Here is a 15075-nt window from a genome sequence, read left to right as displayed (position 1 = left end):
CCAGTGCAGTTTGGGTTGCCTCATAGCCAGAAAACATTTCTGTAGCACTTGCTTGTGAGTGGGCAGAAGCAGACAACATGTTCCAGATTATTCTGAAATAATTCTAATCCATATTTTGCATATATATATATATATATATATGGAGAGAAAAAAAAAAAGTCATATGCATAATTTTGGAAACTATAACCAGCTACTAAAGATAATGACTTGACTTTTTTCCAGATTTCACAGAGACACAGTAGGATAAAACTTACCCTTTGACCAAAATTCAACTCTTTAAATGCACGGCACAGAATTGCATATTTTCATCACTGCAGTGTGCCTTTAGGTAGAAGAATGACTGAAAAGGAGAACTGGGAGATTCTGAAACAGCAAATGAGTAAGTCACTGCCCCACTGGAATGAGCTGGGAAAAACCGTTTCCTGACCTGAGGCCTGACCATAAGCCTTGGACTAACGAGCCAATTTAGAGCCATATCACCCTCACCTGCTGCTGCAAAACAGAAACAGGGTTTGAGCTGCCACCAAACTATCCTCTGGAATTTGATGAAGAGTACTGTTCTACAGCTGTTGTCTTTTGACAATCTTGACTAACTTACAGCTGTGCACAAAGGCTTCTCCTTGCCTGGGAATAAACACTGTTATCAGAGCAGGCCCTACAGATCTTACAGATTTTTACAAAGCTGTGAGGGAACATGACAGTCTGAAAATCCCATTCTTAAGGTTCACTCTGAAATCAGAATGGTGAATATAAAATCTGACACTAGGAAGTAAAGCATTCTCCACAACCTGAAGAAATGCCAGCAGGTTTCTTGTCACCATCTCTATCGCTGTCTACCTTCTTACCTGCATGTAAAAGCAAACCTCAAGTGCTGCACCCCTGGTAGCTAAGAGGTCTGCAGGAATTGACAGAAGAAGTTTAATTTCCAGCAATTCTGGGGAATATATTTCATCCTAAGTAATCTTACCAAGGATGCTCACTTGCTACAGGCAAGTGCAGAAAACATAGGAGCCTGTCACAGTGTCCCTTAGAACCGACATCTCCTTGTATTGATGGGAGGTGGCACTAAGAGCCTTACTAGGCTCTGATCTTCAATGTGTGCCACACCCTCTCAACACCCTTTCACAGAATGTGTTTTTGCAGGGCACAGCAGGAGCAAAGGTGCCTCTCAGAAATTTGGGGAAAGGAGGACTATAGGGTCTTTCTATAAACTTTCCAACCATATTCCAGCTTTCCAAGGCCCAGGGAACAAGCAGCATTAACTCCTGAGAGCTGTCAGATAGCAGGACCTATTGAGGCCATTAGGAAATGAAGGTATTAAGCACCATCAACAAGTCCACAACCTCACTACATATCACTACAGAGAAGGCAGCTTTGTTTCTGAACCACTGGAGAGTCCAGTTACTAACAGACCCATCTTTCTGTCTGCTTCATGAGGAGCACAAGCACTCAGGCTGCCTTTCTTGCCAGCACACGAAGGCAGGAAACCCAAACATATTATTGTGATGATAACCACTGCCTCATTTACTCTGCATACTTAAGATAAGCTTCAGTGCTAAATTGAAACAAACCACACATGGCAAGATTTTCATGTTTGTTTAAGTCCTGCCTTGTTTTTTCCCCCAAAGAAAATAAAATGTGTATGAATTGCCCTTTGTTAAATATCTTGCTGCTTAAGTGCACTACTAAAATGTTCCCTTCCTAATGAATGCCACCGCAGCACTTCAGGTGAGCTCCAAAGCTTCTCAAAGCACCTGAACTACAGCACATGGTTCACTACCTGATAATCAGGGTGAAACTGGCACCTGCAAGAACACTGCTCCCCATGCCTGCAGCTTCCCACTGGGTAACTCTGTAACAACAGCATGCTACTGGCAGAGAGAGTGCACCCAACAACTGTGTTTATACACTAAGACTGAATTCTGACTGCTGAATCTCTCCAGGGATTTAGCAAAACAAGATGGCAAGAACTTCCATAGGCTGTTTCCAACACCATCACATCTTCGTTGAGCTTCCCACCTGCAGGGTGGCCACCAAAAAATACAGTTTTGCAGAGATAAATAAACTTCCTCCAATTACAAATTCACTCAGCAGTCTTTATGTACAGGCCCTTGGTCCATGTGCACTTGATTTTTTGTCACTGACTGTTGTGTGTTGTTCTATTACACAGAAATAACTGATGGGCAGCAATAAGTGCTTCGCAAAAAGTGAGCAGACTCACATACATAAGCTGCAGAATAATGCATGGTTAGCAACAGAGAGAAAAAAAAAGAAGTTATATAAAAGAAGTTATATAAAAGAAGTTCTGTAAAACTAGATTATCCAGTCTGGCAGCTGTACAGTACCAATAACAGTTTTGCAGTATTAGATTTTTGAAGCAGGGAAGTTCCTTGTGAAATACACTATGACCAAGCCCCTTCTCAATGACCAAGCTAGTTCATTTCTTCCTCAAAAAACCTCTTGGCACTCACTAAGTCTGGCTTCAAACAAATGCCAGTTATGATATCCTTCTAGGATAGGATTGTGTGGTCTATGTCACTGGAACAACAAGCAAAAACCAGTAAGTTCTGAACAGCACAGTAGCCTCTGTTTTACTGAAGCCCTTCAGGGAAAGGAGAGGTCTAAATTTAAAGAGGAGACAGGAGAAAACGTATTCACTCCTGCTAACCTTCAAGGATATAATTGCTCCTTTTTTACTCCAAGTGGAGCTACAGACACATTTTTAGCTGATTTATGAAGTTCACTTTGTCTCTGGTAGGTTTGTGTTTCCAGCAGAGTGGCTTCACAAATCACACTGCTCTGTACGACAGACGTCAGACACGTACAGCCCATGCCCTGTCACTTCGGCTCACCTACCAAACTGACACCAGGTTTAAAAATAGAGGACAGCATGATGCAATCTCTATAACTCCTTTCCATGTGACCTGCTTTCTAGTGCAACTATCACTTTACCACATGCAATTAAAGTCCCATTAAAACAGATTGGTATGAAATACTGCATTTTTCATGAAGATAGAAAAAGCCATCTCTGCTCAGTAACGAAAATTACAAAATCACTTCCACACCCAGCAGTGGTACATTTCTTTACACTAGTGCAGTTCTTTTATTTCAAAACCTGATGTTGCTAAACACATCAGAGAATAAAAGACCCAAGTTTTGCACGGTAACCCCTGCACCAGTTAATGTAGGGTATTCCAGAGAGAATCATGCAAGCCCTCTGCCCCCAGTTCCACCAGCTGACACCCTCAACTGACATCTACTCTATTCTATGCTCCCTTATATTGCACTCATTCCATAAAGAACCATCCCTACAATTATACCACTCTAGCTTAAACATTCTGGAACAAACCCACAAACATAAACCCAGCAAAGATCTGCAAGAGCAAACATGAAGATGAAAACACCTTCAGAAATACTGTAGCTTAATTCTGGAGCAAGAGCAAAATTAACAAAGAAAAACCCCACAAAACACAAACCCCAACATTTACCAGGCCTTACAACAGTTTGAATGATCAATTGATTTGACTGTTGTCAGCCTTACTGACTAGAGGCATCAGGACTCCTCCTGCTCACCTTCTTTTAAAGTCCACTTGATTGCTCCAGTCCTCTTGCTGACAGCATGCAAACTTCCATCCAGGGTTGAAACAAACAACAGAGTTTCTGGTACAGTTACTGAGCTGGTGTTCTGGAGAAGAAAAATGTGTATGTTGAATGTAATTATTTACTACAGAGTTTACTCCCAACTGTCATACAGCACATTGTCTAGAACATCACTTTTCTTTTCATCACATGGGCTGGACAATGTTCTTGTCCCTTCTGACACAGTGACTTTGTTAGGTTTTGGTGTTTGTTTGGGATTTTTTTGCTGTCAACATTACAGAACTGCTTATTGTGCTAAGTTCTCCTAGAGACAAACTGGAAGAGGTTTTACCTAAATCTCCATTTTCAATTTCATATCAGTCTTGTACTAGAGTTAGGAGAAACCAGAGACAGGGCTGATGTAGGCAAGAATTGATACAAAGACTGTGTTGTTAGCTAGAGTAAGGAACTTCAAAGCAGCTCAGAGAACTGAGTGCTAATGTCAAAGCCATGCTTCTACCAAGTAAATACAACATACTTTTGCCAAAGTTTAATCCCCCACAGATGAATAGACATTGACTAGATAGAAGATGGATAAATAAAACTGAAAGGTGATCAATATTCTAGGGCTGCAGCAGCTGAGAGACAAGTTGGAGCTGTAAGTATGTAGGCAGTCTCAGGGCAAGAGCAAAGTATTTAGGAATGATGCAGCTCAAAGGCTGGAGGAGAGCCACACTGTTAAGCTTCCAAACTGTGTTTTTACATGCCTCCAATACTGTGTTCCTGCAACAGACAGTAAATAACACCATTTAAGAAAGTCCATGTGTATTGACACATCCACAGACATCTTCTAGAAAGCAGTTAGCTGCAGGATTCAAGTCTAATTTTGACATCCTAATAATTTTGCCACTGGGGACTCATAACTTTGTATTTACATCTATGGGTACAGAGCTGCTTGGTGCCTGCTGTCACCCCTACAGCACGGGCAGCTTTTGAGCCTGGCTATCACTGAGCATCTCCTCTTATTGAAAGGGCATCACAGAAGCATGGAGGGCTCAGAACTACGTGGTTATCACAGCAATAGCGAGGCTAAGTCCAAAGTGTTTCATCATACTAAGCATAAAAACACGTTAATTTAATGCCTACTCCTCTATTCCTGCCTAAAGATGATCCCATGCAGCCTGATACCAACCCATCTCCACTGACCAAGTCTCAAGTCACCGCTCAAGGAACTTGCCATTTGTAGACTGTATCTGTACTGCTCATCTGTGTGCCACCTGCCACGTTTAGGCAGTTTCACAGTTAAATATAATTCTCAGCCTACCACAGCTGATGAAATGGAAGTGTATGCTTTTTAAGTGATTAATAACATTTTCAGTGACTTAGGCTGTAAAAAACAGTTATCAGTCATGTCAGAATTACTGCAATGCAAAATACAAAACTGCCAAGTTAAAATGTGTGGATAGAGGAGTAGCCTTCCTTGGAAAACTGCACATTTTTACTCAACTCAGTTAGACTTTCAGGTAAAACATAAAGCTAGAAAGACAAAAAAGGAATAACTAGCCAACATTCAGGTGGCACCTACAAATATAAGGTATGCTTCTTTCCAGTCATAATAAAAACAACTGAAACAGACAACTATAAAACGGAGTGCAGGAAAAATGGAAGTACAAACCAACAATACACAAACCACAGATCATCAATAAGTCCTAGAAGCCCAGGAAAAAAAAAAAAAAGAGCTGTGTCTTAACTAAAACATAATTTTCATTATCTGACCTAGTTAAATTATGCAGGCTGCAGAGACATCTTCACTTAAATAATATATTTACAGCTGCATCCGGAATCAAACTCTGCAACATTTGTTCCAGCAGGGACATGGAACAACAGCCCATCTCATGCTAGCCTAGAAAATCTGCACCTCAAGATGTTAACGAATCAGGACTGCACTTGGAGTACCTTTCTAGCCTAGTGGCCAGATGGTACATAAGAGCAAAGAGAAGCTGTATTCTACAGCTGTGAGTTCTCATTCTTTTGTATTATTTCTTTTGTTAAAGCAAACGACTGTAGCCACTGTATCAAAGTGATTCATGAAAATTTTGCACTTCATGTTTTTTTGCACATGAGCTCCACAAACCACTTGGGCTGGTGTGGCTGATTTATAACCATCTTGCCCAGTCTTCCTATCTTCCTTAAACAAGCTAGAGCCACTGATTCTGCAACCAGAAGGGGAAGACAAAACCCATGCTCCATTATCACATCCATTTGGGGCTCAAAGCCATCTAATCGTGATAAAGAAAGAAAACAAAGCTGAAGAAGCTCTTCACACAAGTTTCTGTCAAACCTCAGATCAACACCTGACTTGCCCACAGAAAGAATGACCCAGATGACGCGGACTATGAAATTGCAATAGCTTTTTTTAAGCCTTTCAGTGTAGGATCCTTGGCCTGGGGAAGGAAGTGGCACTTCCATCTACCATTCTTATGGTGCCTGCCACCACTCTGTGGTTAACAGGGAGAAGTGAACTCTTCCTGGGATGGCAAGTGCTTACCAAGGGAACAGAAGGGAAAGGTACTCTGGAAAAGCTCTATGGAGCCAGAGAAATCAGCTTCTCTTCAGAGGGCTCTGGGCCCAGTTCTGCTCACAGCCCAGAGAGGGTCACTGGGCATGAAGTCAGCACAGAGCCACACAGAATTCACTGACAAAAGGACTGCCACATGCATGGATCTTTTCCCTTCAAAATACAGTTGGGCAATATCACTGCTCCTGCTAAGCTTGTGGTCTCCACTCCAGCTGGCTTTGTCTTAATACCACTTCTTTCTAATGCTTCCCCTCAAGGCTGTGTTTAAGCTTTATTGCTTTTGAAGTCCTTCATATATTCAGCCACCAGCCACACTGACATGGTCACTGCAGCCCTGTGTATCAGACACCACCTTCTCTGGATGAGAGGCTGCACGCAGGGCACATTTCAGCAGCTCTTCCTTTGCTTCTGAAGCTGTATTTGCACACAGATAAACACATCAAATGCCACACATTAAACATTTTCCATTCACTCATACTTTTCAAAGCCATCAGTATCATGCAGTTGGGAAGAACTGGCTGAGTATTGCACTGACACTGCTGAAGCTTATGAGCTGAATTTAAAGCCTCAGATAAGCCTATAGACTTTGCAGGACAATATTGCTCATTTATTATGAGCAACATCTACAGCAGACACTTGGAGAAAACCTATGGGAGTTAGCATAATAGCATGGAAAACAAGGTTTTATTCTTTCAAATTGCAGACCAGAAGATGCAAAAATGAATAAATTATTTAAATAATTATCTTTCACCCACTCAGAAGTATTTTTTAATTATTAAATTATTAATTATTTAAAATTATTAAATTATGAGTGAGTTTTATCACTGGATAGAGTCTCTAGTGCCAAGGTTGAAAATGCTCAATAGACTTTATTTTGAGCACAAAGCTTTATAATTGAGTGATGGATTGCCTGGAATTAGCATGGTTATGAAAAGCTATAAAAATCATAAAATCCTGTATGGACAAGTGAAACATGTTTGCATTTCTGTGTGAAGTACGTTAGGGCATTCTCCACCACACACACACAAAAAAAATGTAATAATCTCAGTCCTGAGCCGGACTCTTTACAAGGACTGGTGTGCACAGATACTGTCCTCCCTGCAGGGTGGGGTCTCAACTGCCGTGATGCAGGCAAAATCTTGAAATAGATTTTTATTTCATACTGCAGTTTTGTTTCTGGGAATATACAACAACTGGATGTATGACAAATAGGTCACGACATAAAACATCTAAGCAAAACCAATTTAATTTAGTGAACAGAGAAAATGTGACAGAAGGCAAACCTGGTATGGGTCTTTTAATTTTAATATTGAAACTGCAATAATGTCTATTTTAACAACTACCCTCCTTGGAATCTAGGGAGAGCTTCTACTGCCTTGCTAGTCTGTACTGAGAATAATCTTCCACAGCAGCAGTGATCTTAGGTGAAGAATCACCCATATTTTGAAATTACTCAGAGACTGCTTTAAAATTAATTTTTTAATAACTTAATTTGAAACAGAAATTTCTGAGCTCTCCCTGAGTTCAGCTTTGACAAATTCTCTGAAGTGCTGACTGCTAATAATCCATAACAGCCTCAAATTTGGGACTAAATAGAAAATAGCATTTTTAGGATAGAATAGAAATAAACTATTTAATAGAAACAACAATTCATAAATAGAAATGCACTTTATAAATGCTAGTTAACTCTTGCACAAGACTCTTCCCCTCAATCCAGATCTACCATATCTTGATTAAATGTTCTAGCAGTCAAAGTAAGAAAATTACTCAAACCAACTCTGAAGGACCCATGGAGTCAGATGAAGGTCAGGAAAGCTGCAGAACAAGTTCTGGTGTGTTTCTGTATGTCTGTGCTACAGTTCAGTGTCACAGATGATATCATCTTCACTCTCTGCAGCATTTTACTTTTTTTAAGGATTAGCAGAGCAGTGACCTAATTTGTGTTATTGTGATAAAAGAAAACAGATCACCACATGAATTAATTAATTAATTTATTTACTTAAAAGCCGGTGATGCAGGTCACCAAGTACACACAAATCCCACTGAAGTCAGTGGAAACAACAGCAGATACAGAACGAGGCCACTCAGTTCCTTGAGGTTATCATTCTGTAACCCAGAAATATGCTTTGCTGTGGGGATGATGCCACAAGAGGTTCTTCAAGTAAGAATAAAGAACAGGAAAACACTTCATAGTGACACAGGGGGGGTGATGGTGTGCTGCTTACTCTGGGTTACTGACCACAGAAATAATGCAGTGTTACTAAACAAGTGACAGTGCTGCATGTTACCAGGTCATGATTTTCTTTTTTGCATCTTAAGTAGGAATACATATGCACCAAAGTTCATTTGCAAGGTCTGATGGGTGATAAAGGACAGTCTGGCTTACCAAACAATAAAGTTGGCAAGGTGTGTAATTGCTCAAAGGAAAAAAACAAACATATTCCTCACTCCGTAATTAGCTGAGCTTACATCAGGCTATACTTTCTCATTCTACTACAAAACTATTAACAAACACCCTCAGCTTTAAGAACCCAGCCACTTTCCTCACAACAAGAAAAGGTCCCTACCATAATTTATGCTGCTGGAACCACAATTGGTAACCCAAGAAGGATGCAAACCAAAACATTTTTAGCCATTAGTGCACACTGCAAACACTTGGCATATCCATCACAGAGAGCCTGTGATTCATCACCCTGCTTCTGACAGCTTCCCTCTAATGACACTGCCTGGCTAGAGGCTAAAGCTCACCACACATGAGAACACCAGGCCATGAAGAAACTCGTTGTAAAATTCAGTAAACTACTAATGGGGGGGAGTTTTTCAGTAGAACTAATAACAAAATTAATATATGAAAGCGATCTGATGAATAATAAACTCTATCTTCTTTAGACATTGAAATCAAATCAGATCTTTCAGGCTTAAAATAAATTCCAACATGTCTTTGTTAGCTACTTCTCATCAACACTCTAATTTATCATTCCTATGCCCATTCCACTGCAACAGGAAAAACAGAACTATGGAAGGCGCACTCCAACAATCCTCTGACCTGACTAAACTTTCTGTGGTGCCCTTACACCATTAATTCCCAGCTGAGTTTTCAAATGCTTCTCTCTGTAAACCCAAAACTTATTTCAATATTCACAGGAGTATCAGCAACCAAAATGAGCAGAAGATCAGTATTACAAACACATGAGCTTACACTCTAGAACTGAGATGTTCAAGATAATTTTAGGTATGCAAGACACCCCAAAAAACCCCAAACCCTAGACCCTAATATAATGAGGTTTTTTGAGCAACCAAGGAGATCTGCAACTGAAATAAAACACATAAATGCTAGTTAACATAGTGAGGGAACAAGTCCTCCTCAAAAACTTCTGCTGTCTCATACAGGTTTTCATGCCTGTATCAGTTAACTGGCCAAACAGCTCTTACTGAGATAAAGAACAGATTAGAAGAGAAGACATCTGGCTAAGGCTGGGGTTTTCCCATCCATGTCAGGTGCAGCTGCATGTGCTGCCTGCACATAGCCTGCAACAGGGCACTGGAACCAGTCCCACAGGCTGCAGGAGAGAACAGACCCATGTCCTAAATGCCAGTTTGATCCCAGAGAGGTTGTTGGTTTTGAGTTGCACTGACTCCCTGTTAAAAGAGAAACAGGTATAGTTTGGAATGTTTGTGTCTCCCAAAACCAAGAGTTTTTTCAAACTAGAGAGAGCTGTAAATCATTACTGTGCGATATTTGCAGTGACTGCTTATTTACTGACAGCTTTGCTGCAACTCTCATTGCTGCATGTGAGATGTCACCCTTGTATAATGTCTTCCCATACATCACCACGGTAATTCCCAGAGCTACACACTAACACCCAAGTAACAAGAGGCAGCATTTCATCTTGTGAAGACAAGACAGGGAAGGAAGCCCTTGTATGAATATACAGTATAAACTGCAGGAAAACAGTACTAAAGTTGGGATGCAAATGAACAAAGAGTATATTTACCAAAGAACATACAGCACAGCAGGTCATCACCACCACTCTTAAATCTACAGATTTTCTGCAAAATCTTAAGGCAATCTCACACTTTTCAGGTTACCTCAACACCAAGAACTGTATGCCAGTCTTCTCCATGGGAATTTATTATTCAGGTGGCACTAATAGTTCTAAATAAGCCTTCCCAGTTAAATGAATTAATCACAGGTGAGATGACTGGGACTAAATTCTCAGAAACTAAAAACTAGTTCTGAAAAAGGACCGAAGGAAAGCAGAGATTTCAGTTTGGGAGTCACAGTGAGGACTACAGCTGCCAGAGTAAGAAGACCAGGATAAGGGCTGAGAAAAGAAACAGAAATGGAGAAGCCAAGATCAGCTACTGCTCTGAGGTAAGACGGCAGAGCAGGGAGAGCAAGGGGAAGGAGAAATCCAGAGAAAAAAGGGACTAAATTCTATTGGGGCTCGAGTTTGGATTTTTGTGACTATGTAAGTAAAGTTATGCAAAATTTTGCAATAATCTGCTGATCCAAAAAAGTACTTTTAGTATTTTAAAATACTTCCTAGTATTTGCATTGAGTACTATTTTTAAAACTTCAAGAGCTGAAAATCAATTTTTCCCTGGCAAAATCTGTCAGGACCCTGAGAAGATCGCAGCCCAACCTTATAATCCAGATGAAGACAAGGACATTATCAACTCTACAGCAAAGATTTTAAAGTAAATTTTGTTGACAGCCTGAATTCAATTTTTTTCCAGTTTCCTAATGAAGTAACAACATGAGGCACCTTACAGAGAACATGTTTGCTTTTAAAGAAGGGGAGTGGAGCCATTGTATCCCAAGTGAAAAAAACAAAGTCTTCAGCTTTGCTTAACCTGAACTATAACCCCATCTATTGCACCAGCATTTTCAGGTAACAATGGATAATTCATCAAAGCACAGAACCTAAACTTTCCTCTGCTGCACTTCAGAAAGCAGTAAATGCCAGCTGTCCAGGCTCCTGATCCTGAGAATTTACAAAGAATAACACCTTTCCGAACTGAATTTTGAAGACTTTGTTTTCCATCTTCAACCCATTTCAGTGTACACCATTTCAAATTATTACCTCCGTACAAATAACCTGCTCAGCGTTCCATCTGCTTTGCACCAGTTTCGCTATTTCCTGTGCTTTTATTGCCCCACACCATACCTTACAACCAGCCTGGTTATTTGTGAAGAGGTTTTCTAGGGCAGTGACTTGTGCACTTTGTCTTTGAACTCTGCATTTATTGTACTCTCTTTTGGATACCAACGAGCCATCTGTACAGTTACTGCACATTGCTGTCTTTGCTCTGGAAACACAATGATCTCAATGCCCTAAGGCGGCATATAGGACACGTGGCTATTCATTTCTATTTGGATATCAACTTACATACAGTGAAGGTTTTCAGAAAGAAAACAAGCCTTTTCACTTAGAAGGTTATGAAGGGACAGAGCAAAGATCTTCCAGCATGTCTCACTAGTTCCTCTATCCACCTACACAGTTCCAGCTTCCAAAAGTTTCTTTGTCCTACTTTCTGTACTATCTTTCAAGGATGGTTACACGTCCAGGTGCGGTGTCAGGAATATCGTAGGCAGGTAGGCAGCTGTTGAGCAGGATCGGGCCGGCACATTGCAGCCCCTCAGCGCTACGCATACAGACGGGCACAGGGCACTAACGACACTAGAACAGGCAGTGCGTTCGCTTCACCGGCACCCACTATAAACTTTGGGCGAAGCCTCGGCGGGTACCCACAGGGGCGTCCGTGCGCCCCCACGGCTCCCTTCTCTGCAGGCGGGGTCCCGGCCTGCACGGGGCTCGGTCTCCCCTGGCGCTCACCGGCTCGGGCGCCTCCGCACCACGGACGAGCCGTACCCACCCTCCTCCCCCGCGGCCAGGCCGTGGGCACTGCCTTTGCCCTCCCCGCCGGCAGGGCAGCTCTCCCCCGGCCAGGCCCAGCAGACACACTCAGCCCGGTCCGCGCCTCACTCACCGAGGGCCCTGGCAACAGCAGTACCAGCAGCGCACCCAGGCTGAGGAAGAGGAGGCGGCGGAGTGACTCCATGGCTGCCACGGTGGGGGCCCGGCCGGCTCCCCCGGCACGGCGCTGGCGGCCCGGCGCTCCCCGCGGCGGGGCGGGGCCGCCCGGTCCGGGCCAGCGACGTCAGCCGCGAGCGGCCGCGGTCCCGGCACCGCACAGGTAGCACCCGGGCCACCGCCAGCCTCCTGTTAGCAGCCGCTGCTGCCTGAGATACCGCCCGGCCCGGGGGCTGCCCCGCGGAGGGAGGATGGCCGGGGGCTGCAGGGGTCTAGCGCTACCCTGTGGCTTCGTTCTGCTGCCAGAGCTTCCCTGTCTGGACTGTGTCCCGGCAAAACCTGCCAGGGGGGGAGGTCGGCCGAGAACCGCATTTCGGCCCGCAGGTGCCTGGATGGTGCTGCTGTTTTAAATACCAGGTGGGTAAATGCAGGCTTCACGAAGAGCTCCCTGCCCCAGCACCGCCCTGCCCAGTACAGTTTCCTTATGGATTTTTTTCCACTTTCAACGCATATTGGGACAAATTTATTTGCCATAGCTCTTGTTTTGACTTTTGACCTTGATGTGCTTTGCAATGTCTAAAATAATGCAAAACTAAAGTATGTGCCTCTTTGAACCAAAGGCCTGGACAGAATCAAGTGGAAGAAGCTATCAAAAGAAAAGGGTAAATTTGCACTGCTTGTCAAAGGCCTACCTCTCAGGCACCTATTTATGTAACAAAGCCACTTTGTCCTTGCTCCATACTGTTTGCTTTTTAATACTGATATCATTAATGGAGCTGCTGAGCACACTGAGTACTAAGTGTGCATGTAACAGATCAACTCTGATCTGATCATGCTTGTTACCTCTTGTAACAAGCATGTCTTTGATTATACAGGCAGAAGATATGATCTAACCTGCAAGTTTGAATGCATAAAAACATGCTGGAGCTACAAACCACACTGAAATTTCAGTTCTCTGGTACTGACAGATGGGTTGCTTTGTGGTGGACTTGCATTTTAAGCATTCAGACTGACCACAAGCAGACCCCTAAATACATTGCACTGTGCATGCCAGGGCATCAGAATGTACAAGGCCTACACCTAGGCCTCCACCACAAGTACAGCAAGTCCTGTAACCAGATAGGAGCCATTCACGTCGGCAGTTGTGGCTGTGCAGAGAGCACAGGTGATGCTGTGTGAGAAACAAAGCCTCCCCAGAGAATACAGGGGGGTATTGCTAAATGTAGCCGTGCGGCCCCCGGCAGCTCCCGGCCCCGCAGGTACCACAGAGTGGCAGCATCTCGCGATCAGCATGGAGCTGTCTGCGTGCAGTCTGGAAATTGGCTGGCAGGCGTTTAGGGATCGTTAGCTCTTGACATACGATGTTACCAGCCTTAAGATGAATTTCATGCTGTCTTACGTTAAAAGTGGCGTTTTTTCAGTTAAGCAAAAACTGCGCATGCCACTACCAAATTGCAGTTGTTTGACACAAATCCCCTCAAATGGTCTGACAAGAGGTAGGAAAAACGCCAAGAACAGGGGCTAGGCCAGCACCCCAGGGCGGGAAGACCGCGATTACCTGCGCCCTGCCCCTCTTTCTGCACCTCTCCTCCGAGTCTGACGCATTGCCCCAGAGATGAGCAGCTCCGAGGGCCGAGCGGAGCCTAAGTTTTCATGTTTTTAATATTAAGCCTCTTTTTCTCCACATCCACAAAGTGCTTGAGCAAACCACTAAAGAAAGAGCACCATAATCTCTGGAAAAGCAAATGAAGCCCAGCACACAGCGGTGCAGCGGCTGCTCTCCTCAGACCCTTAACGCCTCAGCTCCTCCCGTCCACTGCCGCCTCACACCTGTGGGCAGTCCCGTCCCGCCTCACAGCCCGCCCATAGCCCCAACACGCTCGAGCGCAGCCGCAGCCGCATCAGCACGTGATGCACGGTTGGAGTCTTATTGGTCGAGACGAAGGGCGGGGCGATGGCCACTCTATAAAGTGCAGCGAGGCAGGGTTTCAGCCTTTCTGTTAGCGCGGCGGGCGGAGGTGAGGCTTGTGGAGGGTAGGGTGGGTGCCTGAGGACGGAGGCCGGGCCGCGGTGATGTCTTTTGACACGTGTTAGACTGCTGACAGGCATGAAGCAAAACTACTACTGAGCGCCCAGGCAGCCGCTGAACCCGCGGGACGGCTGCGAGGCACCACGTCTGTAACCTCCTCTTTTTCCCTCCGTGTCTTGCAGGGCCCGTGCAGCGACTGTCCGCGGCGTGGAGCGGCCTGGTAAATAAAGCTGTGTACGCTTCGCCAACGTGTCCGGCTGGTTCTTGTGCGCGTCCATCCGTTTACCGCACTGCCTTTGACCCGGCGGGGTGCCCTGCCTGCGGCGCCGCTGGCCAAGCTGTAGTGCTAGAGTGAGGTGCTTGTTCATAACTGGGGCTGCTCGGCCCGACCCGGGTGGCTCTTTTAAAAGCAAGCGACATCTCGGCTCGACGAACCCTCCCTCTTCCCTGCAGCCACCGCACAAAATGGCGCTGCAGCCTGAGGCGGGGGAGGCAGCAACGGCTGCGCTGTGGTCACAGTGCTGGGCCTGGCGGATTGCGCTCTGCTGCTTGGCGCGTTACGAGGGGGGAGAATAGGTAGCAGGGTGAAAGGGAGTCCAGGTTAATCGTGCTCTCTCGAATGAGTTTAGCCCAAACCACCGCAGTAGTTTTTTTCTGAAGTTCAGGGGTTCAGTTTGTAGAACTGAACACAAGGCCAGGGGCTCCTGTAAAATGAAGTCAAGTACAACTTGGGGTATATTAAAAGAAGTAATCTGAAAAAGCACAAAGCATAATGATGTCTGAGCAAGCTGTCTTTCTAATTAAGTTTTGGAAATTGTAGAAGACAGTGGCTAAGCACTAAATAGAAATAA

At 44.2% G+C, this 15075-nt stretch overlaps 1 protein-coding gene and 2 non-coding genes across 3 annotated transcripts in view; 2 read left to right on the top strand and 1 right to left on the bottom strand.

The window, feature by feature from the left end:
- ERN1 (endoplasmic reticulum to nucleus signaling 1) overlaps positions 1-12223 on the bottom strand; it is a 29913-nt gene extending 17690 nt beyond the window's left edge. The window contains exons 1-2 of the mRNA XM_054393665.1: positions 12152-12223; positions 3574-3685 (exon numbers count right to left, since the gene is read on the bottom strand). Coding sequence (XP_054249640.1) covers positions 3574-3685; positions 12152-12223 — 184 coding nt within the window. The remainder of the gene's footprint in view (positions 1-3573; positions 3686-12151) is intronic.
- Positions 12224-14262: 2039 nt separating this feature from the next.
- Positions 14263-14325, top strand: LOC128976751 (small nucleolar RNA SNORD104). Its single transcript, XR_008489387.1, has one exon. It is a non-coding gene; the product is annotated as a small nucleolar RNA SNORD104 (small nucleolar RNA).
- Positions 14326-14509: 184 nt separating this feature from the next.
- LOC128976752 (small nucleolar RNA SNORA50) lies at positions 14510-14646 on the top strand. Its single transcript, XR_008489388.1, has one exon. It is a non-coding gene; the product is annotated as a small nucleolar RNA SNORA50 (small nucleolar RNA).
- Positions 14647-15075: the final 429 nt, after the last annotated feature.

Source organism: Indicator indicator, chromosome 29, assembly GCF_027791375.1.
Source record: "Indicator indicator isolate 239-I01 chromosome 29, UM_Iind_1.1, whole genome shotgun sequence".
Taxonomy (NCBI): domain Eukaryota; kingdom Metazoa; phylum Chordata; class Aves; order Piciformes; family Indicatoridae; genus Indicator; species Indicator indicator.
The sequence above is the reverse complement of the archived record's forward strand: the minus strand, read 5'-3'. Positions and strand labels throughout refer to the sequence as shown.